The sequence below is a fragment of the Asterias amurensis genome, chromosome 3, assembly GCF_032118995.1.
Source record: "Asterias amurensis chromosome 3, ASM3211899v1".
Lineage (NCBI taxonomy): Eukaryota > Metazoa > Echinodermata > Asteroidea > Forcipulatida > Asteriidae > Asterias > Asterias amurensis.
The window spans coordinates 9,792,918-9,819,236 of record NC_092650.1 but is presented as its reverse complement, the minus strand read 5'-3'; the positions used below and the strand labels follow the sequence as shown (position 1 = coordinate 9,819,236).

The 26,319-nt window shown below is 38.4% G+C and overlaps 3 protein-coding genes across 5 annotated transcripts in view; all 3 read right to left on the bottom strand.

Moving 5' to 3' along the window:
- LOC139934334 (chloride channel protein C-like) overlaps nucleotides 1-8,618 on the bottom strand; it is a 191,558-nt gene extending 182,940 nt beyond the window's left edge. The window contains exons 1-2 of one of the 3 annotated variants that reach the window (XM_071928511.1): nucleotides 8,171-8,618; nucleotides 3,126-5,111 (exon numbers count right to left, since the gene is read on the bottom strand). The gene's annotated coding sequence lies outside the window, so the exon portion shown is untranslated. Of the gene's footprint in view, nucleotides 1-3,125; nucleotides 5,112-5,668; nucleotides 5,788-8,170 lie in introns of those variants that run through there. The other 2 variants (XM_071928512.1, XM_071928513.1) reach the window with 2 other exon arrangements.
- Nucleotides 1-9,376, bottom strand: part of LOC139934448 (uncharacterized) — a 29,552-nt gene extending 20,176 nt beyond the window's left edge. Inside the window, exon 1 of the mRNA XM_071928692.1 lies at nucleotides 9,133-9,376. Within this exon, the coding sequence (XP_071784793.1) occupies nucleotides 9,133-9,376 (244 nt within the window). The remainder of the gene's footprint in view (nucleotides 1-9,132) is intronic.
- Nucleotides 9,377-10,953: 1,577 nt separating this feature from the next.
- LOC139934335 (uncharacterized) lies at nucleotides 10,954-23,452 on the bottom strand. Its single transcript, XM_071928514.1, has 2 exons — nucleotides 23,040-23,452; nucleotides 10,954-14,595 (listed from the first exon to the last, which is right to left on the bottom strand). The coding sequence occupies exons 1-2, from the start codon at nucleotides 23,137-23,139 to the stop codon at nucleotides 13,790-13,792; spliced, it is 906 nt and encodes a 301-aa protein (XP_071784615.1). The 5' UTR covers nucleotides 23,140-23,452; the 3' UTR covers nucleotides 10,954-13,789.
- Between the last annotated feature and the right edge of the window lie 2,867 nt (nucleotides 23,453-26,319).

Sequence of the window (26,319 nt, the reverse complement as noted above, 5' to 3'; positions counted from 1 at the left end):
CTCCATACTATGGATGATTTTAGTTTTAATCGGCTGGGTCCTCAGGTAGAGCTATTTTTTATTCTTCCTAATGGCTTGGGTCCAAATGGCTTGGGTCCAACATGAGAAAAGGGATATCACTCAAGTAGTATATTATTTTGTATAGGCCAATACTTGCAACGGGTACAGAAGTACATTCAACCTTTGGAGCAGTCAGAGGCCCACGTCACGAGGAAGGAGATATCCATACGTTCTAGTCGAGACCAGCTCGTTGGTAAGCGAGGTTAGACGCTAGCTCCCATCAGGTCAAAAGAAAAAAAGAAAAAAAAAAGAAGAAAAGAAAAAAAAAAAAAAAACTAAAAAAGAAAAGGGGTAAAAAAAAGGTGACGAGGTCTAATAGCAGTGATCTTTGTCTATAATCACTCCTTGGCAAACTCTGCGGGGATGTGTCCTCCCTTGGTTGTCGCCCCTAAGCTGGACACAGTTTGCCTTTTCATCAAAAATGAGTTGGTGGATGGGTTTTTGCTGTTTTGTCCTTTTGCTTGCTCCATCCGACGATCTCCTACCACAGGAGGCAGTAGATTCTAACTGCTTCTCGCAGCATCAGCGGGTCGAGATGACTGCGCATTGTGTGCCCACGTAGGTCGATTTTGGGGGTTTCCGAGTTTGGGCATCTCAAAGATGTGAGAATTCAGCAGACGGTCAATGGTCATAGAGAAAGTATGAGAAGCATTGCAGGGGTCTTCATCAGATGAAGATGTTACCGAGCATAGAGCTCAAACCTCAGTACAAAAAGGCTTTACAAGTTGGCTATTTAGCTGTGTTGCCGGCTGGCGTAGCAGTTTGACCGAATGGCGGGCGTTCAACCCTTGGGCCGTCATTTAGGTTTGGGTGAGAAATGGGGAGTTTTGGTAAGAAACGGGGACTTGAGGCGAACTGGGGTTTGGTGAGAGATGGGAGGTTTAGGGTTTCCTTTGCTTTGTCGGCGTGAGAAAGCACGCCACAGGGTTAGAAGCAAACAATCGTTTACACCCATATCTAAACCTAAATGTAGAGTCTTGAGCCCGTGAGTGAGCAGTGGTGCAAGAAGTTTACTATTTGCACCACTGTGAACAAAGAGGGCGCATGATTCAAATCATTCGCGTTTCTGGCGGGCTCAAGGTTGAGAGGGGTACGGGGTCAGTGATGCAGCAAGTGGTTTGTAGGTTAGCAAAAGGGGGAAAATGTACCCACCCTCCCTCCCCCTTTTCCCCGGATCAGTATAAGAACTGTTAACCCTCCTACTTGGTGTACCCCTCCCTAAAAGTCCGTCTGGTTGTTTAGTGAGGGGCACAACTTTCACATTATTTGGTCCAAAACATTTGGATATGGTCCGTGGTCCCCCTAGGTCAAAGTAAATAGCAAAATCAGTACAATGTATTAATTCAAATTTAGAAGTTTGTAATGGCTAAATATGCGTACAGTGAGGTTTGGCCACTGGGCCGGTTTGACAGTACGTCTGAGTAGGGTACAACACCTTTTAAACCTGTGTAACATTTTCCCTTTTTTTTTTTTGCATCCCACTCCGGAGGGAAACTCCGGACTCTACACCCCAAATCGTTTACACCCATATCTAAACCTAAATGTAGAGTCTTGAGCCCCCAAGTGAGCAGTGGTGCAAATAGTTTACTATTATAACACACCTCTTCCTCGTTCTGTATTCTGGTTGGCTGAAACACGGTCACGTGGGATGAACTAGTATAGGCTAGTGATCGCTCGCGTGTTTAGCGGGAATAGTACCAGAGCGGGCAATAGTCTTTTAATATAGTGCCCGCGGTAATAGCACCCTCTCTTGACTTGAACCGTGAACAACAACAACAAAACTCCTTTTTCTGTTTTTATTTGACATTTAAGACCGAGCTGTGTTATAAAACACATATTGACTGGCGTAATTCGGTAACTAGTGTCACGTCTATTCCCCCTCGGGCCTGTGAGTGACCAGAAGAGGGGCCTATTTCCATCGGCCTTCGACCTCTAGAAATAGGTCGCTCTTCTGGTCACTCAAAGTCCCTCGTGGGAATAAACGTATACTTTCTTGCCAGTCAATATGTGTATATTAATACTATGCCCGCCCTGAAAATAACGCAACTCTTATATGTATACGACTAGCGTTCCGTGTCACAGCGCGACCTTTCTTCGCAGACGACCTTTAGGTAGTGTTGTTGATTAGATTCAGAAGAATCTTTATTCGATATATAATAAAAGAAATATCGGCTGCTTAATATTAAATCTGGGCACAGCCGGCCCAAGCAAGGTGATGTCAAAACTATGGCTATTTATGCCCTCAGCTTCGCTTCGAGCATAGTCATGGTTTTGACATCACCTTGGGCATATATTATGAGTATGACCCTACGATTAAATGCAACAAAAGATGGTGTTAAAAAGTTGTTTTGACAGCATCGATTTTGCGCTAAGACTGAAATTTACATGATTTCTTTTTTAGCTGATACTTTACAGGGAAAAGTTTCCGTATGGCGCCACCACTTTTTCACTCGATATTAAATAATATAATATAGTATCTAATTTACCTCAATGAGATATCCCTTTTTGTAAAGATGAGTGAAAAAGTGGTGGCGCCATACGGAAAGTTATCCGTGGATTTTAAATGTATATTTGATGAGTTTACGGCGAGTTGACGGCGAGTTGACGGCACAAGTGAGTTGACCGCGAGTTGGCGGCAAGTAGTAGGACCCGTGTAAGTTGCGATAACGGTGGGGGAGGGTCCGGAGGATTACGAGATCGAGAATCTGTGCACACATCGGGGCGAAATCGTCCAGCACGTACAACTTGCCCGATTTTTACTTCTTTCAAAAATCATTACACAAATTATAAGAACACAAACTTGATCCTCTAAGTTTATGCAACAGTTCATAACTCAAAATACCAGGCAATCTGGCAATGGTTTGGATGAATCGGGTAACTTTCCGTACCGTAGACATGGTACTTGGTAGAGTAGGCATGTTCATCATGTTGGCGCCACCAGTTTTTCACTCATTTTTACAAAAGTAAAACTTAAAAACGGATATCTCATTGAGGTAAATTATAATTATTTCATATCTAATGAAAAACTTGACGATATGTTTTAAAGAAAAAGGGAAAAACCTTACCAGAGCCCAGATTTTCCAAACTCCTCTTCCGTGGCCACCGCGAATAATTCTGAGCCGCAATAGACTGTGCAAGTCTCGCGCGCACCGGAGCGAGAAAACACGACAACTGAAGAACTTAACTTTTTTATGAATCAAATCTTTGCTTTAATTTTTTCTTAATGCCGAATCTGAACAACAAAAATACCCGTTAGAGCTTGTTTAAATTAGTTTCAGCTTTTTAAACTAATACACAATTATCGGTTAAAGTCTATGTATAGACAAAAGTAAAACTCTGGGACAAGGATGTTTGTTTGATCTTAAATGTTTTGAAACCCCTTTTGTAAATCTACGCCCGAATGTGAAACTACTGAAAGCTGGTTTATACGCGGACGCACGATGGTCGCAAGGGCGTTTTAGATTAACGCGTGACGCATTTTAAAGAGGAAGCCGACGCCTAAGCGACCAATGAAAAGCCTTTCCACCCCGCGCTGCCAAAACAAGCGTCTGCGTAAGTTTCGTGATCGAAGATGGGCACAAATTCTTAATTTTTTACAAGTAAAACCTGACCTGAGGTCAAGTTTAAACATCGGTTTTTCTTCGTTTTTATGATGACTTTATTTTTACTTTTATAAATGTTGTTAATTAGTATTACATTTTTAACAGCATATGTCATTTTTATGGTCAGAAACTATATTAAACTAAAGTAATGGACGAAACAAAATCTCCTCAACGTAAAACTCCATAAGGTTGGGACCACAATGGTCCCGGAAGTTCAAATCCGCGCGAGACTTGCACAGTCTATAGTCTTGGTTTCAAGACGCTCCAGTTGTGTAGTCACGAACCATGTAGTCACGAAAACCCAGGGGGGCGGAAGGGGTATTGCGCAATCATTTGCTAGCGCGTTTTGGGTACACTCCATTTTAAAAATAGGTGATGACAATATTAAACAAGAAAAGATAACATGAATACCGCTGAAAATCTCTCTTTAACAGCACTGAAAACATAACAGTACTTATTGTAAGAGCATTTTCAATTGTTAAACTGGTTAGTTTGACATAAAATGCTTAAACATTTTACCGAAATTTTCCGTTGGCTTATTGCAGCGGCCAACGTGTACGAATGGGTCCAGGCGGGAGTTTTGTTACAAAACGTCACCCCTAAAATGGCTATAAACATCGACATAATGTGCAAAAAAATTATCGTTCATCCTCTGATTTTTTTTACTTAATGTTGTGATGAGGGATAGATCTTTCATTCCTGAAAGTTTAAACAAAATCCCTCCGTACATCCTCTAGATATTTGACGTTTTTTGAGAGGTATTTTTGAGAAAATGGTTTCTGGCTGTCTTTTATTTATATGATGTGCATATGTACATGTAGCATCCCATAATATGGGTAAATCATAGCATGCCGTAAAATCAATATTAACATCCATAATCATTATATGGGTAAACAAGGGAGAGTTTCAGTTAGATTCAAATTATATTGTTTACATTTTTTTCGGGGAGAGGAAGGTGTTGTTTAAAGTTATATGGAATTATTATTTGTATCAATCCATACTTAGCCATTCTGTGTTGAGGGGGTGAACTTGGATTATCTTCAACTCTTAAGATAATCCAAGTTTACCCCTTCAACACAGAATGGTTAAGTATGGATTGATACAATTTGGAATTGGAATTTAAAAATAACACAGAACTCACAGAATCTACTGTTGAAACAATTTATGCCTATTAATATTCCTTAAAATTAACTATGTGGTTGCATTTCTGTTCAACTTTTTTACAGGAGCACTTTGACACAAAACAATTTGAACCCCGACGATCAGACCGAAAGTTAAAGCAGAATGCTGTTCCAACCATCTTCTCTCATCGCAAAGTATCCAAACTGAGGAAGTCGCCCCGAAACAGACTCCACATGCCTCCCATGACATGCAAGACGAGAGAAGGTACATGTAGCAAAGCAACATCAGCTGAGCATTCCTACTCTGCAGCACCACTATGCTCGTCCACTGAAAATTGTAAGAATTATAGAAGTTTTTTAAACAAAAGATGCTCATACAAATTTATTTTTCAAATTGTTCTGTTGTTACTCACTGTTTTGTAACTAATACAAAGCACTTCAGATTGACACACAGTTCTCTTGGAATAGCAGCAATTTTCTTGAACTGCAACCATGAGAGCAGATGTGAGTGGTTTGATTCCACTGGTGCTTAGTTCAGAATTTGTGAGATACAAATTGGTAGCATGATCATTAATGAGTATGGTACAAAAAAATGGTGCATGACTACTGAAGAGTTAAGATTTGAGTTAGGTGACCTGTGTTCTATTTTCAAGATATGTTTTTTCAAAATAAGGTTTGCATGTTTTTTCCTGTGTTGTTAACATTTTGCAGTGTTTGTTGACAAAATATTTGGCTGTTTTTGATTTCCACATCTTGAAGTTACTGGTAAGTTATTTCAGTATTTTTGTAAATTGGGCCACTTATTGTAATATTTGATGTGTGCAGATTGTGTTGTTTACAGAATCTAGCTGTACAATTTCAAACAAATTTTCTCTAAATGTTTACCTGAATTTATTTTACAATACACAAATATTATAGTGTGATAGCGTATTTATCTTTGAAGGATTTCGGTACTTTTTGTAACACAAAACACAGTGTCACAGATTTACATTAAACTGACACCGTTTGAAGACAATGACAGTAGAAAGCGTTCCTAAAAATACTAGTTGCTGAGGTGCTGTAGTTTTTGAGAAATGAGTAAAACAATGTCATGAAAATGTGTTTCTAAACTACAATCTAAAATAATTTTCGTCTCACCATCACTGAGACGAAAATTATTTTAATGACATTGTTTTACTCTGTTTTCAAAAACTACATCACCTCAGCAAGTAATATTTTCAGGAAAGCTTTCCTACCATCATTATCTTCGAACTGTGTAAGTTTAGTGTAAATCTGTAGACACTGGTTTTTTGTACTACAAAAAGTACATAGACCCTTTAAACAAACTTGCCGCTCAGTTAGAACACACAAGACGCAGGGTGTGATAAGGGCCGTGTAATATGGGTTTTTAACACACTCTTGTTGTTATGGAATGATTGATCAAAAAGAAGGATTCAAGCCTACTTGAAGATAATTCATTTTGTGCAATGACTTAATACAACAGGATAGCTTAATAAACCAATACATTTATAAAACAGACATTTTTAACCTATCATTTAAAAGTATTTTTGAAAGAAAAATATGGCCATAGACATTTCACAAAACATGTTTCAACTTTTGAAGAGTATTTAACAAAAAAATAATTTTACCATTTGTGTTCTTTTAACTGTACTACTTTTGTCTTTTGATTTGCAAGTCTTTTGATTTGCAGGGTTGGGGAGGGGGGGCAAGAACTATTTATGACACAGCTATGTTTACTTGCAGGTGATACTTTGCCTCTTTTAACACAGAGATAAATGTAGGGCATTCAGCCAAAAATACATTGCCTGGTTCACATGCTTTGAAAAACTCAAAGAATTAGTTGATCGGGCCATTTTAAAGATACAAAAATAAAAGGCAATCTTATAGGTCAGGGGTTTTTTGGGTCAGGGGTAGTTGCGGTAATTGTAAGGGTCCTAATTCATTCCGATGGATGGTCGAAACATGAGGTTTGCGATGTGTCATGTGTGAAGATTACCTTTTGTTTTAACCATTATAAGATAGGTCGTAACCATAGTTGCGACTATAGGATTAAATGTTTGTACCATATAAAATCTGTGATTCTGATTGGAAGATTAGCGCGTACTTGAAGATAAGAGTAGTTACAATAACACCCTCCTCTCGACAGCGGGTTATGTAACGGGTTATGTAACGTCATCGCAACTAGTCAATGAGATACATGTACTTTATAAACTTGGTCAAGCTAAGAAATGTAGAACGTATAGTTTTCATTATTTTCGCCATCATACAAGAAGACTGCATAGGCCTATTTGCTGAATAAAGACTGCAGTTAGATTAGAGCCTAGCTAAAGTAGAGAGGTTATGTTTTTAAAATACATTTTGGCTTTTGTTATATAGTTAGAACTACCTCCATGGTTCTTTCAGTGAGGAGAATACCCAGAAGGTCAAAGCAAACCACACAAATCATGTTAAGCCACTTCATTGTTAATCTAGTTGCAATAACGTAACCCTCCTCTCTCGCCGTTGGGACGAGGGTTACGTTATTGCAATTATATTAATCCTGCATTTTTAGTATAAAACATTTTAAAATTATATCTACAGAGGACAGTACAGTATTGGCTTACTATACATTCCACACTTGTATTATGTATGTTTTTATCAATGACTAAATCTTTCACTGCAAAAAAAACTCAGTTTGAGCCAAAAATGCCGGCTCCTCTGTTCACAATGGCTCAAAACTTTGACAAAATTAAAAAGACATTGAGCCACTGGCCTAGTTGCGATAATCGTAACCCTCCTCCCGACGGCCGCCCAGGCCGGAGGAATAATCGTAACCCTCCTCCCGACGGCCGCCCAGGCCGGCCTGGGCGGCCGTCGGGAGGAGGGTTACGATTATCACAACTACCACTGGCCCAGTTTTGACTGGGAGCCATTCGTGGCTCAATGTGAGTTAATCAATAGTCATGGCTCAGTTTGGGGTGGGTTTTTTTTGACAATTTTTTTTAATATTACTATTAGCCATTGCATTTATTGTGAACAGTAGATACACGGACAGAGCATGGAGGTAGAGTCGGCATTGAACAAACTTTTTGCTCCAAACCAGGAAGAAAATCTTTCCTTCATGCTCCATCAGTACCACCATGAACAAACTGAGGCATTCTTCTTCCCAGTGTTTTGTCCAGTACATTTTTATGTAAACAGTTATTAAATATTCAAGAGTTAAGAATTTCAGAAATGACATGTTCCACATTTGTCACTGTATTGTTTAATTAAACTTGTTTACAAAGTCGCCGACTGTCTCAGCATGAGTTCAGTGAGGTCAGTCAGTATCATAACAAACTTTTCACATGCATACAACTTTAACGTACAAGATCCTGGGTGGAAGGTTAAACGATTTTATATCACTACCTGTTTGGCAGAACATTGTTTCCCTGCTGATCTGCTCAAAACTACAGAAGAAACTCTGTTTTTACTCGATACAAAACGATGGATTTTGTTCGTGTGCGCGAGTAGTCGGGTCGTCGTGGGACGTCGCATCCTACATGTTTAATTCACGGTGTAGTCCACGTTAGTCTGGTCCCGCGCGTTTGTTTTGGACACAAAATGGCTTCTAATCGCAAGTTGTCGCAATTCTCCCAATATACGGCTCTGGCGGTACAGAAATGGTAGCGCCCTCTAGTGGCGAGTGGTTATCGGGGTGATATCGGTTTAGATAGCGGTTAGGTTTTTGTGACTACACAACTGGAGCGTCTTGGAACCAAGACTACAATCCTATAGTCTAGTCTTAGTAGACTATGGTGCTTGATGTAGTGTATAGTACGGTGGCTGATCTCCGCCAACAAATAATCACCTTTTCAGTAGGGCGTTATAACGCCCTATACGGCGTTATAACGCCCTAAATTACGGCGTTATAATGCCCTAATTGAAAAATAGGGCGTTGAACAGCGTTATAACGCCCTATTAGGGCGTTATAACGCCCTATTTTTCAATTAGGGCGTTATAATGCCGTAATTTAGGGCGTATTAACGCCCTAAATTACGGCCGTAATTTAGGGCGTTATAACGCCCTAATTTAGGGCGTTATTACGCCCTAATAGGGCGTTATAACGCCATAATTTAGGGCGTTATAACGTCTTACAGAGGGTCAAAAATGAAGTTTGTTGTATTAATAGTAGTATAGGCATCCGTCAATCCTTGAGAACCACGGAGTTGTGCCGTTGGATGTTGGCTAGGGAATAGCGTATGGTGTGGCTGTAGAGTCCAATGCGGGAATGACAGTCTCTACCGCAGTAACTGCTTGAGGCTGGGCCTTCTTTGGGAGTCATCCCTCATCTGCTCGTTGCTACAGGCTTTCCTCGAACTTGGAAATACCTCTCTGCACCTCCTGCTTCCGGGCGCATCGGTCTGCAGTGGCTGCTTCCAAGGTGGTTGTATTGGTGGCAAGGGACTTGAGGTCACACTTGGAAGTGTCTTTGTAGCGCAGCTTTGGTCTTCCAAACGGCCTCTTCCCTGATGCCAGCTCTCCATACAGGAGGTCTTTTGGGATACGTCCGTCCTCCACTTGGTGACATGTCCCAGCCAAGGCATGCGTCTCTACATTGAGGGTGGTAAACATGGAGACTTGCCGCTCTATCAAGCAATGTGTTATTGGTATGTGGTCTCTCAAGGAGATGCATGTGGAAGGCATCGAGTCTATGCTCTTGACGGGAGCCTAGGGAACGGGGTTCACTGCAATAGAGGAGCGTTTTCACCAAACAAGCCTTGTAGGCCTGGACTTTGGTATGCTCTGAAAGCTCTCAAATTTGGTATGCTCTCAAATCCTATGTGACCGATCTCGATAGGTCTCTATTACACATTGGTTTGTACGCAGCGCGCTACAGGCAAAAATGAAATTTTCATTTTCACGAAGTGACCTATCTGTTTAGGAATTAATTGCTATTTAAAATAGTTTTAGGGATGAGAACACATTGATAGTTCTGTATGAAGTATTCAGCTTTGTTTTCGTCATAAAATAATACAATAAAGTTGGTAAGCAGACTCCGAAAGAGCAGTTTGAAAAGTAGTGCAACTTCAACCGTGATTTTCTCCGAACACATTTTTTAAAACAGTGAACGAGTTAGGTCAGTTCGTGGTACTAACGACAATATTAGTGCATGCAAACTTCAGTTTAACTTCAGTTTTTATATTATTTTATGTGGGTAGCTAGTCCGGGGTCCCCCGAGCTAACTAGCTATACGGCAGTCGCAATGGAAAAAAAAACGTCACAGAGGTGATTACTTTGAAACACAGAAGCAGCCATGGGAAAGGTGTCTTGTGAACGAAAAATAGGACCATTTTGTCGGGGCCTGGCTCACCCAAACCACCTGAAATTGTGAGTTAGGTAACCCCATGATACAATGGCATGGGTCATTTCAACAATCCCTGAAAGTTTTGGCCCTGAAATCTGTCATTTACTAGGGTGCACCCATCCCGTGCCCACAACAACGGATTTCGCGGTTCCAGAGGACACCCTCTATCGGCGGTTTAGTCACGATGTGTGTGTAGTGTGTTATGTTGAGTATGGTTTATGGTTTATGGTTTTACCATAGAGCTATATATATTGACTAGAGCGCTAACACCCCAATGTACACACACTAAGGTTTTGAAGCTGTGCATCCATGTTTATGTACAAACCAATACAAAATGTTGAAATTTTGTACGGCAATTGTACGGCTATTTGCATGATAGTGCGTTTGTTCCTTTTTATGTGTCATCGAACCAAAAAATGCATCAATGTGAACGCACAATCGGCTGATGAGCATACAAACTGCGAGGGTCATGTGCGTCATGTTTAAAAGGCGCGTATACTTTTTTTAGTACGTCAATTTACGGTTTTCGTAGTGCGAACGTACACGAATGGGCAGTCGCGTACGTAAGCGCACACCCCGAATGTAAAAAAATCGCGGCAATGTGTGTTCTTCAAAATCAAAATCATTCCGTAGTCACGCAACACATCAAACATGTCTGCGCCTAGGGTGGCTTCAAAACGCAGAGCAAGTTAGCGCTCTAGTCAATATATATAGCTCTATGGGTTTTACTAACTCAACAAGAACGTCTTGCACCATGGCTAGTCCAAATCCCGTCACGTTCGGTGCTAGAAAACTATTGTTTAGTGATGCTTGCATTCTACGGAAGCCTGATAGTGCCCTTATTATCCGGCGGATGTCACGTTTATCTCCTAGCACTATCCTGCTTCCGTAGCATTTTCGCAACCTGGGCCCAATTTCATGGGTGTCCCATAGAGCATGGAGGTAGAATATTAGAGCTATATATGCTCCATGGGGTGTCCGGAACCTTCACACAAGGAAAGAGACTTGAATCAAGTCTAATAGTGCGAAAGGGGCTTTGTTTGGTCACTTCAAAATTCGTGGCTTGAGTCAAGAGTCAAGTCTATGTTCGCATTGGACTTTTGGGTCTGTACTGCTATTGTTAACCTACCGGCCCGGTTAGTTAACTTACCGACCCGGTAAGTTTAACAGATGGGCCCAATTTCATAGAGCTGCTAAGCACAACAATTTGCTTAGCAGTTTGCTAAACACTCTGTTAGGCCCTCTGGTAAAAACTCCTTGTAAGGAGATTGGCGTGCACGTATCGCGTGATGTGACACAGGTGTTCCAGCCGTTGCTCTCAACCAAAAGGAATGAATGAACTGTCTTATAAGCACAGGTGCAAGCTCGCGTTTCACGCCTATGTTTAAACACTTCTGGTTGCGGTTTTATCATCCGTTTAAACACCCCCACGTGACAGTCTTCTGAATCAATCAAAATGGAGAAACTGTCTGGGGAATTTATGAATAGACCTTTATAACATCGTCATAGTTCTTCCCTTTGACCAGGAGTGCACATGGACACCCATTGTGAGATTAACACTTCGGTCATATTATTCAAACAAAACTAAGTTGCTTAAACACTTTAAAATAGTTTCTTCCCTTAGCGCAGGAGTATGGTGAGGTTCAGCAAACAACTCAGCTACCATGAGCAAACGCCGTAGCGATACCTCTATGATCGAGCAAGGCATGCTGGGAAAAAATGGCGTGGTGAGATCGATCACCCCTGGGAACGAGGTTGGGTGAGATTAACCCTTTTTGGTCATTGTACTTATTTAGATAAAAATTGGCAACATAGTTTCTTCCCTTTGTCCAGGAGTACACAACCCATGATAACAATCCCTGTTGGTCATCACTACATAGGAGTACACCTGGAAACGTGTGGGGAGATGTTGGTCATCATATAAATATAACATTTTGTTTTTAACCTACTTCAACATGGTTTCTTGTCTCTGCCCAGTGCCTTTGACGAGTTTAAATTAGTCTGATCTATAAAACATGTTACCATGGCAACAAAGCAATTTTTCAAAATTTGAGGGTAAGTACCATGAAATATGAAAGGGGGAGAGCAAATGCCTCCCAGTTATTTTTGTTTACATCAAATTTTTGTTACAATGTTGTTTGCGCTGAAAATAATAATCTCAGTTTCATCCATCATAACTAGCTAGCACCATAAAAAAACAAACACTTTTCTCTTCTGGTAATGCTAATAATGTGGATTATGTCCCCCAATTAGTTTTGTTTGCTCCCTTATTTTTCCCCCCCGGTGGAGTTTAATCCCAACTCATTGCATCCAATTTGTTACAATGTTGCCTGCGCTGATTTTCATTTGTTCTGAAATGTTATTAATGTGGATTTTATCTGTACAAGCTTGGGAGCTTGCTATAAACAGAAATTCAATTCAATTTCAATTCAATTCATTTTTAATGGTCCTACATGGAGGAAACAGTGCTTATACATTACAAGCATTACACAAAACAAAAAAACATAATAATTAACTACTGACAATTATTTAGATAAATAAAATTAAACAAAATAATTAACCACAAGGGAATCAATTAAACAACATCTTAACGGAAAGTAATGAATGTAATTAACGTATGGGCTGATCATTGTTTTGCATCAAAGTGACTGCCATCGCCTACCGCACCATTTGTTCGATGTTAATTTTGACTGGTTTAGATAGGACCTTTTCTTTGCCAGTTTCAATCCAGATCCATGTCTATCCCTAGGACTGTTGATGCTTGTTTCACACAACCCGTTTCATTCTACCAGTGTCTTAATAGATGTTAAATTTGCATCAGGGATAAAGAATATTAATTTTTTTTTTTTACCCATACACCGATGTGTGTTACTGTTAGCACTGTATATTCAGTACTTTCCCAAGTCCTGTGAAAAATTACCAATACCAGTATCTTGTTTTCTTGCTCCATTGTTACAAACCATACAGTTATGAGTAAAACTTTCAAAAACGGATAAGTAAATAGAATCATAGTTTCCGTGTCTACATGAAAATAATTTAAGTTACATAAAAAATACATTTAACTGGCACCCCTTTGTGATGAGCGCCGAGCAATGATCACTCTAATTCCACAGACTGTCAGATATTATGCTCAGGTAATTGTAATTTCGCACAATGTCAATATCCTGTCCCACAGGGTTATTAATACTTAATTTAGCTGAAGGGTCACCTCTATTTAAGACACTGGACACTATTGGTCATTGTCAAAGACCAGTGTCATTTGGTGTAACTCAACATATGCATAAAATAACGAACCTGTGAAAATTTGAGCTCAAATGGTCGTCGAAGTTGCGAGATAATAATGAAAGAAAAAACACCCTTGCCGCTTGAAGTTGCGTGCTTTCAGATGCCTCAAAATCTAATTCTATGGTCTCGAAATCAAATTCGTCGAAAATTACTTCTTTCTCAAAAACTATGTTAGGGAGCCGTTTCCCACAATGTTTTATACCATCAACAGCTCTCCATTACTCATTACCAAGTAACTTTTTATGCCAAAAAATATTTTGAGTAATTACCAATAGTGTCCACTGCCTTGAAACATTGATGAAGAACACAAGATGATATTTCTGTATCCCACGTTCTTGCAATATATTGAATTGGTGGTGTTCAACAGTTATTTTTACCATGACCAGCTATATAACTTAGATGTAAAGTTCATTTGAATGATGGATTTCAGTCAAACAACCCGTCTCCTGGTGTTTGACCAACATTGACATTCTTGAGAAGCTCTTGGAACAAGACTGGCAGCTGTACCGCTTCATGTCAAAATGGGTTTGAAGATGAGCTCGAAGGTTTGAGTGATCAGCAAAGGCACGCAGACAATAAGAACAAGAAAATGGCTTCTCCCCTGTATGAGTGCGGATATGACCTTTCAGCAGCCAAGCTCTTGAAAATGACTTGTCACAAAATTGGCATTTACATGGCAATGTGTGAGTTCGAATATGCATCTTCAAAGCTCCCAAAGACATGTAGTGCTTATTACAGTACTTGCAGGTAAAATACCTTTGGGGATCTTCCAGCTTATAATCACCACAATGAGATTGCTTTTGTTTGAACAGTCCCTTATAAGTTTTGCAAACCATTACATGTTCAGGACACTTTTGTTTTGATGTATGAACTTTAAGGTGGCTGTTCTTGCTGTCGTTGTTGTGAACGCTTTCAGATTTGGTTGTCAACACAACAGAAGGTGTATCAGTAGTCGACATGGGAGGTGACCAGGACTTACTTGCACCTTGTACTAGTTTAAGGCTGGCAAAAGATACAGTTTTTTGATCCATTTTATGGATGCTGCAAGAATACTTCACGGACAATTTATGTGTGAATAACATACTTTGTTGCCAAAAGTAGTACTTCTTTTCATCATCGCAAGATTTTCCAAATGACCAAGGAAGAGAGCGTGTTTTGGAGATGACGCCACTATGTACCTCAACATCATCGCTATCAGCAGCTGCAAAAAGACGGGGAAAAAAGAACAATCAAAACACTGTTAAAAGCCATTGGACACTTTCTGAACCGAACAAAAATTAAAAGTTCACAGATTTACAAATAACTTACAGGGTTTACAGAAGGTAATGGTGAAAGACTTGCCTTGAAATATTATTCCATGAAATGCTTTACTTTTTGAGAAAACATAAAAACAATTATCAATTCTCAATATCGAGAATAACGGATTTATTTTAAACACAGTCATGACACGGCGAAACATGCAGAAACAAGGGTGGGTTTTCCTGTTATTTTCTCCCGACTCCAATGACCGATTGAGCCTAAATTTTCACAGGTTTGTTATTTTATATATAAGTTGTGATACACGAATTGTGGGCCTTTGGACAATACTGTTTACCGATGTTGTGCGATTGCTTTAAAGGCAGTGGACACTATTGGTAATTACTTTATATAATTATTAGCATAAAACTTCACTTGGTAACGAGTAATGGGGAGCTGTTGAGAAAAACCTTTTCTTAAAAATAATGTTACAATGTTCATCCCACCCCGCCCGACGACACTACATTTAGGAGAATGATTGACTTTACTTTTTAAAACTAAATCAAAACGTACAATTTATTATAGGCCTACATTTTGCTTTGTGTGCCGCAATTACCTCAAAGGAATGAGTCGCTTGATGCACGCACAGTGTAAGAATTTTAGAGAGCGGGTGATACATGATACCTACTTCTGGAAAGTATAAGGCTCCCCCGCTCACGGGGGAGCCTTATAGTTTCTAGAAGTACACGATACTACGGAGCCCCTATTAAAAGGGACATTAAATTTTTATTTTTTTAAATTATCTTGTGCGCACGACATATTATCACGTGCACACGACAATTTTTTTTATTCATGAAGCAGCCCGTCTCATCGCAACGATCACACACATGAAACACCAATGTGACTCACCGCGACCGGCCAATGGTGTTTGATGTCAAACCAGTAACTGTTGTTTGACATTCATACGACTACCTAGTTCTTGTTTGACATGAAAGTCAAATGACGACATCAAACAAGGACCATTTACTCGTTTGAGATCATACCCCATTGGCCCACTGGCACCACCTACATTAACTAGAGGGTCCAATAAGGAACACACCCGGCCCATGAGGTTTTAACTTTCAGATTTTTTGAAAAATCAACAAATTTAACCAACAAAATCCGTACTTTGCAGAGCACATATACGGACAATTTCACTTTAAATTTTGTTCACCAAATTTTGAAGGGTCTAATTCACAAATCCAGACCACATGGGCCGGGCACAACTACACGGAAGTTTAAGAGGGTTTAAGGAACACGCCCATGGTAACCTTGATAATGACCTGGCCCATGAGGTTTTAATATATATTTTTTTTATGCTCCTTCGCTGCGCTCATACGCATGAAAAACAGTTTCACTTTATTGTAGGACACACGATAAACACACCTTGAAAACATTATTTAGTTTCAGAATTTATTAAATCATGGGAGTGGGCCGTTGTTAAACTGCATAGTGTAGTTGGTACTAAACATTAGAATACAGTGTAGTTGTAGACAATTAGTATAACAGTTTATTATTAATAAGTTAGTAGTTAGTACATGTCACCGTTTCTCAATGATTCATCTGAATCATGGCTCTTTAAGCCCTCCGGGTTTCTACCGGGATCTCTCTCAAATTAAACTTCGCATTATAGTTCATTCCAAACAATTCATATTATGGTTCCTTATAAGCCTCCTGTATCGGATTGTTTAACTTTATTAAATAATAATAATTATAATAATAATACTAATAATGATTAAATCAAGTTTTCTATATCATGTGTAAAGTGTTCCTTTCTATCCTTTGACAACTCTCTTGATTCATCTGAATCATGGCTCTTTAAGCCCTCCGGGTTTCTTCTGGGATCTCTCTCAAATTAAACTTCGCATTATAGTTCATTCCAAACAGTTCATATGATGGTTCCTTATAATCCTCCTGTATCGGATTGTTTAACTTTTGATAATTGTACCGATTATTCTATATAATAAATCATTGCATTGGGTAAAAGTATATTTTATGTACCTTTGAAAACATTCTTGATATCTCTCGAATTTATAGTTTTATTTTTAACTATAATCGTACATAGCTGATACATTTTAATTTCACTCTATAATAAAAAACTGTATGACGTATCGTTCTTGAAGATAAAACTAGTTAAAGTGTAATGTTATACGATTATTTTCAAGTTATAGTAACTCCAATACTTATTCTTAATGGTTCGTAAGAATACAAGCATCCGAGTTTAGTGTTACTATTTTCTGATCTGAGGTACACAAGCTTGCTGTTTTGCACGGTGAGGGAGTGCCTAATCGGACCCCCAAATTTGTCAACTACTTTGTTTATACTGGTCAAGAGAAATTTGGTTCATTTTGCATTGGGAGATTGTGGAGTTGACTATAGTGTTGTGTATATTTTGTACCGATGGTGAATACAGAATTGATGTATCTATTTTATGGCAGAGGCTGAGAGGGTTTAATAGTTTGGCACTGTTTTTCTTGTGAACAAGATAAGCTGCGACGATTTAGCTTTAAATTGACAGTTTTATATCAATTTTTTATTTTTATTTTTCAAATAATTGAAAACGATTTCTACAGTTATACAAGTGCTACATGTATTTAATGTGCCAGGGGTCTTGGCTAATACAGCTTAGTTGAAAATTTGTTTCTTCACTTTAGTAAGACATTTTGGGAAGTTTGACCAAAAGGGTTGAGAGTAACTTATCTCAAAGGTTATACAGTAAGAAAAACAGTACAATCTATTTGTATAACACGAAACTAAATCATTGAAAACTGAAGACCCTATATAGTAAGGAATTCTTATTTCTTTGTTGTTCTAAAGCATTCAGGCCTTTCATATAATACATTCCTTAATCCAAGTTAAGTAACTAGACCACAAAATCGGCAAAAAACAGAAGATAGCCACCAAGGGAATAAAAATGTCAGCTTTTACGCATTATTATGTATCATATGATCGAGAACAGCATAAGACTACTGGTGGTACAACCATGAATTACTTTGCATCATTAGGTGAAATTTCGATACGGTGGTAACCAGACTTATTCGAATTAGAACATTAGAGAATCTTGTGAAAAAAATTGCAACCTTATTTTACAATCGTCTAATTTGAAGTTTCTGAACGAATTTGTTCAGTCTGCTTAATTCTAGAATCAATCGTTTCTTACCAGTTGCTTGATAAGCTACTGATAAGGGACCCACAATGAAAGAGGGCTCTGTTTTCTCTACGATTATTTGAGATTAAACCAACTCCATGATAAAAACTATTTCGAAAATATTCTCATTTAACGCTGAATTGTTAATTTGGAAGAACCAAGGGGCGGCATTTCAAAAACGAGATTTTATAACCATTCATAATCACAGACATGATCAATTGAGATGAACAAAATTAGTACCAACATTTTTCGTGTCTTCCTTTGACCATAAATTTATCAGATTTCGAGATCGTTATCTTACATGGTTAATAGTCACATTGTACCTCTAAATACATCTACAAACTTGTCAAACAAGTTTGTCTCTTAAATGCATTCGGGCCTTTCATATAATATATTCCTTAATCCAAGTTAAGTGCTAGACCACAAAATCGGCCCAAAACAGAGGATTGCCACCAAGCAAATAAACATCAGCTTTTACACATTATTATGGATCATAATGATCAAGAACGGCAGGTATTGAGACTACTGGTGGTGAAATTTCGAGATGATGGTAACCTAGACTTAGTTGAAATAGAACATTAAGAGAATCTTGTGAAAGAATTTGCAACCTTCCAATCGTCTAGTTTAAAGTTGTTGTTGTTGTTGTTTTTTTTGTTTTTTTTTGTTTTTTTGAATGAATTTGTTAAATCTGCTTAAATCTAGAATCAATCGTTTCTTACCAGTTGCTTGATAAGCTACTGATAAGGGACCCGCAGTGAAAGAGGGCTCTGTTTCCTCTACAATTAATTGAGATGAAATCAATTCCATGATACAAACTATTTCGAAAACTTTCTCATTTAACGCTGAACTATTAATTCGGAAGGACCAAGGGGCGGCATTTCAAAAACGAGACATGATCAATTAGATGAACAAAATTAGTACCAAAATTGTGCGTGTCTTTCTTTGACCATAAATTTATCAGACTTCAAGACCGTTATTTTACATGATTAGTAGTCACATCGTACCTCTAAATACATATATACAAACTTGTCAAACATGTTTGCCTCTTTAATGCTGACTTGGGGCTCCTGTGGTGTAGTTGAGTGAGTGGGCAGCTCTGGCTCTAGGTCTTGGTCTAATCGATATGGAGTGGTCACTCTTTGGACCAGTGTCCTTGCATTCTGCAGTTGTAGCAGACGTCAGCGTTCGACATGCCTGTCAGCAAAGAATTAAAAAACCAACAGAAGAAAAAGGAAAACATAACATGTTCCATATGTGGAACTTAATATCGTATATAAAATACGCTGTTGCCGGAATGCGATACCAACACTACAGCAGAGTAAGCAGCGGCCTGAATTGAATTCTGTTGCTAAGGACGCTGCTTTTATACTGACATGCATCAATGCACTCAAATGAATGAATCACGACACGGTTCATTCATTTTGAGTAACCCGCGTATGAGTCACGTGACGCATACGGCGGGTACTCCTGTGCGTCATTCAAACAATAAAAACTACATTTTCATGCTCCTTAGCTGCGCTCATACGCACAGAAAAACTTTATTGTAGGACACACAATAAACACACCTTGAAAACATTATTTAGTTTCAGAATTTATTAAATCATGGGAGTGGGCCGTTGTTAAACTGCATATGAATTTACAAAGATCAAAAGGTGGGTGTTATGTCCCTTCTTTTAACTCGAAAAAGATACCAATCAGCAGCAGTGCCATTGCCACAGTGGGGTTATCTGGAGAATGGATAAACTTCTTTCTTCTTTCGATGCTTTTAATGCGGCTTCCTCATCTACTATGATTCTTTTGGCCTCTTCTGGCGTTCTATCATTCCCCGTCTTGTCTAGCTCTTGTACAGCGGCCCAGCTAGCCTTGCTACAGTCTGCAATTTTGATTGTTCTCTTTCGTTCTGCAATGATGCCTTCGGCTCCTTTAAGTGCCTCAATGGCTGCTGGAATGTTGCTCTTCTCGAGGGCAGCCTTGATTTTATCGTGGGCGATTCCGACTTTTCCGCAGATTTCGGATTGTGCCGAGTTCACATCACGGGTCTTGTCACTACTTTTGGCTCCAATTTGTTTGTGAGCTCCTTAATGTTAACTTGATCAGCTGTGTCTTTGCTGGAAGTTTCAATGCTTTCCAATTTATGCTTGAAGTATTCTTTGAGTTTATCAATTCGTTTCTCTTGAACGCGGGTTGATCTTTATCAGTTGACATTGCGAACTTAATATTGTATATATAAAATACGCTGTTGCCGAAATGCGACACCAACACTACAGCAGAGTAAGCAGCGGCCTGAATTGGATTCTGTTGCTAAGGACGCTGCTTTTATACTGACATGCACTCAAATGAATGAATCACAACACGGTTCATTCATTTTGAGTAACCCGAGTATAAGTCATGTGACGCATACGGCGGGTACTCCTGTGTGTCATTCAAACAATAAAAACTATGCGTTTTTTGTTACGTATTATACGCTAACCCACCATACAATATTATGCACTTCTGGATACCTTTGCTTCTAACTTGGTATCCCAAGATAAACGCATAAAAATTAAAAAACTATGAAAATTTGAGCTCAAAAAGCCTCAATATTGGTCGTTGAAGTTGGAAGAGAATAATGGAAAATAAAACACCCTTGTCGCACAAGTTGTGTGCTTTCAGATGCTTAAAAGCGAGACCTAAGCTGAGGTCTCGAATTCAATATTTTAGTGAGAAATTAGGTCCTCTTTCTCAAAATTTATGTTACTTCAGAGCGCGCCATTTCTCACAATGTTATACTATCAAACAGCTCTCCACTGCTCGTTACCAAGTAAGTTTTATGCCAACAGTTATTTTGAGTAAACACAAACAGGTCCTAGTGTCCAGTGCCTTAAATCGATGCATTTAGTTTACTCAACATTTTAAGCAGTTTATTTCATGGCTTGTGATAATAATGGCAGCGCTGCGATGAGAAGGGCTGCTTCTAGGAATCCTGATTTATGTCGTATGCACAAGATAATATGTCGTGCACACAAGATAATTATGTCGTGTGCAGGTGATAATATGACGTGCGCACAAGCTAATAAGTCGTGGGCACGAGATAATTTATTTTTTTATTTTGGGAGTAACTATTGAAAAATACAGGGGCCATAATTCATTCCACACAGCTACCTCTATATATTCCCCATTGAAAAAGAATCCAGAAAACAGGGCCATATCATGTACTTCTAGAAACTATAAGGCTCCCTTCTAGAAACTATAAGGCTCCCCCGTGAGCCTTATAGGGGTCTAATATTTTGGGCCTCCTTAACACTAACGTTTTTCAAATCAGCGTTGATAGGTGAAAGTTTTACGACCGTTACGTTAGCCAGCAATAACTGAAGTTTCTGTTGTACTACACTACCAAAACTTTCCCCACATACTCAATATACATTCATAATGCTTGCATTTCCTTTTTGTTGAGTGAAATTAAAAAACATCGTCAAAAAAAGCAATTTACTGCTAGGTACTCAGTACTCACTTTTTTTGTTGTTTTTATGCCGCATCGCACATTTTTGACTTTAACGCCGATTTGAAAAACGTATAGCATTAAGGAGGCCCAAAATATTAGACCCCTATAAGGCTAACGGGGGAGCCTTATACATGTAGTTTTTAGAAGTACATATCATGCATGCGGACCTGCTTTCTATACTATAATTGTAGTTTTTGTACCCAAATTTTGTTTATCAAAATCCTTTTTTTAGCCTTAGGTTAGGGGCTCCGTACGATACCGATACGATACAAAAAAGAAAACATTACACTAACAGATGCCAAGTCCAGAGGCCAGTGAGAATTTTCAAAGCTCACCACCATCCCCCCCTCCCTTCCCCCCACCCTTCCCCCCTCCCTTCCCCCTCCCTTCCCCCTCCCTTCCCCCCTCCCTTCCCCCCCTTTCCCCCCTCCCTTCCCCCTCCCTTCCCCCCTCCCTTCCCCCCCTTCCCCCCTCCACTGCCATTAAAAACGTGTCAGTGTTCTGAGCAGCTGAGTGTCACAGCTCAGGTGTCACCTATGTCTACGTACTACTAACTAAACGTCTTGTCCGAAACAGGTCAACTCGTACCCAAGTCAACTCGTACCCAAGTCATCTCGTACCCAAAATATTGTACCAAAGTCAACTCGTACCCAAGTCAACTCGTACCCAGGTCAACTCGTACCCAGGTCAACTCGTACCCAAGTCAACTTGTATCGTATAACGTACATTGTATGCCGAAACGGAGAATTTCCGTGCGGTGTGATTTTGTAAGCGATAGGAAATAAAAATGATGTTCTACATGTACCATCATATGGAACTCACTTTTATTAATAATTATAATAATCTCACGAATTTCGTTTTTAATAATGTTTGTTCATCTCATTTCTGGGTTTTTTTCGCTAGGATATTCATTCAGATCCATTGTGTTTTCTTTTAAATTCCCGTGTTGAGGGGGTCGCCGTGAAAGGCGTTGAGCAGATCAGATATGACTAGTTCTTCATATCATGGAGGCATAAATATTTCTACCTCCATGTTCATATGAAACCAATTATTTTCAATGAAAAAATATACTATGTATAAAACGCAAACGTTCATGTTTACCTCACCTTGGCGTTTTTCCTGTTAAATTGTTCCCAAAAGAAAATTTCATTGTAAAAATTAATTCAATTCATTCATTTGCGTTATGTTGTGATTATCGTTTTCCGATTCAAACAAGTAAATTTGAACAAATAAACTGTTCCACTTTTTCCAACCAAAACACTTTGCGTAAGTTCTGCTTATCTTTTTCCGAATAAAAACAAAAAATTTTTCTATAAGTAACAAGCCTATATTTAAAAAAAAGTTCTCTGATTAATTTTCCCCACAGCAGGGCCTAAGTAAAAAAAAACTGCAACATGAAAAAAAACCAAGAAAACAAAATCATTGCAACAATGCATAGCTAATATTATAAATAAATAAATTAAACTACAATACAATTACAAATGTATCACTATATCAGTACGAGTAAAAAAAAATGTAAACATTTATTTGGGTACGAGTTGACTTGGGTACGAGTTGACTTGGGTACGAGTTGACTTGGGTACGAGTTGACTTGGGTACGAGTTGACTTGGGTACGAGTTGACTTGGGTACGAGTTGACTTGGGTACGAGATGACCCGAATTCGTCCTTGTCTTCTCTTGTCTGGTCTTGTCTTTAAGTTACTGCACAAACCGCCGCCACTGGGCTATAAACGTTGTTTACCTTCTAAACAAGCTGAATCTGAGCTTGGTGTTCCACTTTGGTTTTCGCTGTAGGAGCAGTCGTGGTTAACTGAACACTTAACAAGAAAAGATTTCGGCATTTTTAACGGTTGTTTGGCTACAAACAGCGCCCTCTTGATGATCAGAAACTTTAGACTATCTGCCAATCACCAAGAGAGGGCGCTCTTCACCAGGTAATGTCAACAACTTAGGAATAGGAGAAGCATGAGTGACGGTCACCGACAGCAAATACCTTGTGTTTTTGATTTTGTATTTTAGATTTAGCCAAACTGTATTTTGTTTTTCATAACACATTGCCAGCATAAACCAAACTGTTCTGGAACAGGACGTACTGGACACGAGTTCCCCCAAGGATAACAAGCGGTGTGCATAGACCTTTTCGCAAATACCGGGGCGCGCGCGTAAAGCTTGGAATTAGGTGCATTGTGGTCTAGCTGGTAGCAAAACTTGATGCGTATCTATCCCACAATGCACCTCATTCAACAGTCTGCGCTTGCGCATTGGTATTTGCGATAAGGTCTATGAGTTTTGGGGAGTGTTTCTTCTAGGGTAATAAGCAAAAATTCCAAAATGCTGACCTACCAAAACTGGAGAAGTAATCTGAAATTTAGTTGTATGACAATGTATCTGATTTAATTTTCAAGAGGCTGAGAGACTTTTAAATATTTTTTTAGTATTTTTGAACTTTTAGCATTTACCATTGTTTGCTATAGGGGTTGTGCACCCTTACCTGGTAGGTCTGCTGCCCTCTAGTGGCAGAGCTTTCAAAAAGTCTCCCATTGGCTCTCATAGAGCTATTGGTGCCCGATATGGGACGAGATTTCAACCGCACGTATCGTGTAGGGTCTACTATGGCGTGTCAAACGTTGCATTATTCGATAATGTACAATATATGTGCGATGTTTCTCACATATATGCGATAATTGTCACATATGTGCGATATTCATTTGATGTATGCAATAAATGTAATATATATGCAATAAATGTAATATATATGCAACAAATGTAATACATATGCAATAAATGTAATATATATGCAATAAATTGTAATATATGTGCGATAAATTGTAATATATGTGCGATAAATTGTAATATATGTGCGATAAATTGTAATATGTGTGCGATAAATTGTAATATATGTGCGATAAATTGTAATATATGTGCGATAAATTGTAATATTTGTGCAATAATTTGCAATATATGTGCGATAATTTGCAATACATATGCGATAATTTTTAATATATGTTTGATAATTTTGTAGTATATTATATGCGATCATTTGTATGCGATGTTTTGTGACGGTATACATATGCGATAATTTAATATACATGTGCGATGTTCGTTCTTATATATGTGCGAAAACGGAATTGTGGGATATAGTATGGCTTCCAGTCCACTTGATCCCCGTATCCGTAATGTTTTAGATCGGGCCAGACTATACTCTGGACGGTATAGTATGGTTCCTATGGTTCAATGAGATTGGCGTAGGGTTTATAGTGATGGTCAGGGTATGAGACTCGAGCAGCGTATTTCCGAAATAGCCAGCCAGCCGCGTATTTGGATAATAGAACACATACAGTACAGGGAGGTGACAAAATGTTGCATTTTGCTCAAATCTGAAGGTGAAGATCTGTTTTACTCGAACGAATTCTGCAATATTAGCATAATTTAGAATTTTTAATTGATAATATGTCAATTTCATAGCTTCACATGATTAAAAAATAATTTATAAAAAGTGAAAAACATTAACAAAACGTCAAAAAATGACCCGCAAACGAAAAGGCAAACATTTTTATTTTGTATTTTTTGCATTTTTTAATATGTCAAAAAAACATCACTGTGAAATACAAAACCATAACTTGAAAAGAATTTATACCCTTCGTTAAAACAAAACATTTAATTTGTAATCCAGAACTTTCAAGACTAATATAGTGGGCGTATCAAATTTTGGAGCTGGGTAAATTTGGTTCACTATCTAGTGGTTAATTAACCACAGTTATTCTGACGCCATTGTCAATGTACATTCCGCCCAATTACATAGACGGTGGACTTAAACACAATTTGAAAAGAATTTGAACCCTTCGTTAAGACAAAAAGTTGCTTTCTTGTTCCAGAATCTTGAAGGAAGATAGACTGGACGTATCAAATTTTGAGCTGGCTAAATTGGTCAACTATTATTGATTCTGCAATAAAAAGAAAATGTTTAAAGAAAATGTTTAAAGAAATTGTTTGTCTTATCGAAGGGTGTCACCACCTTTTGCTCGCGGCTGACATAACTATAAATGTGGTGACTAAGATTCAAAAAATTTGAAAAATGATTTTGCAAACAAGACACAGTTGAATTAAATTTAAATTTAAATTTTATTGACAACAATTAAAAATAATCAATCATGAGTGTTTCAGATATAGCTCGGTAATTTATTAACTTTAACTGTTCTACGATTTAAAGTCACCTGGAAATAGAAGTGTTTTTCTTTCAAACATAAGAGTATATGCTTACGAACAATAAAACAATTTATTTAGTAATTGATAAGACAAACATTTTCTTTTTATTGCAGAATCAATAATAGTTGACCAATTTAGCCAGCTCAAAATTTGATACGTCCAGTCTATCTTCCTTCAAGATTCTGGAACAAGAAAGCAACTTTTTGTCTTAACGAAGGGTTCAAATTCTTTTCAAATTGTGTTTAAGTCCACCGTCTATGTAATTGGGCGGAATGTACATTGACAATGGCGTCAGAATAACTGTGGTTAATTAACCACTAGATAGTGAACCAAATTTACCCAGCTCCAAAATTTGATACGCCCACTATATTAGTCTTGAAAGTTCTGGATTACAAATTAAATGTTTTGTTTTAACGAAGGGTATAAATTCTTTTCAAGTTATGGTTTTGTATTTCACAGTGATGTTTTTTTGACATATTAAAAAATGCAAAAAATACAAAATAAAAATGTTTGCCTTTTCGTTTGCGGGTCATTTTTTGACGTTTTGTTAATGTTTTTCACTTTTTATAAATTATTTTTTAATCATGTGAAGCTATGAAATTGACATATTATCAATTAAAAATTCTAAATTATGCTAATATTGCAGAATTCGTTCGAGTAAAACAGATCTTCACCTTCAGATTTGAGCAAAATGCAACATTTTGTCACCTCCCTGTACTGTATGTGTTCTATTATCCGAATACGCGGCTGGCTGGCTATTTCGGAAATACGCTGCTCGAGTCTCATACCCTGACCATCACTATAAACCCTACGCC

What these genes read in the sequence shown, in the direction of transcription:
- LOC139934335 (XM_071928514.1), bottom strand. Translation starts at nt 23,139, where the DNA reads ATGCCGAAATCTTTTCTTGTTAAGTGTTCAGTTAACCACGACTGCTCC. An exon ending in AGATTCAGCTTGTTTAGAAG is followed by an intron (nt 14,596 to 23,039) that starts GTAAACAACGTT and finishes GTCTTTTTGCAG; the next exon opens with CTGCTGATAGCGATGATGTT.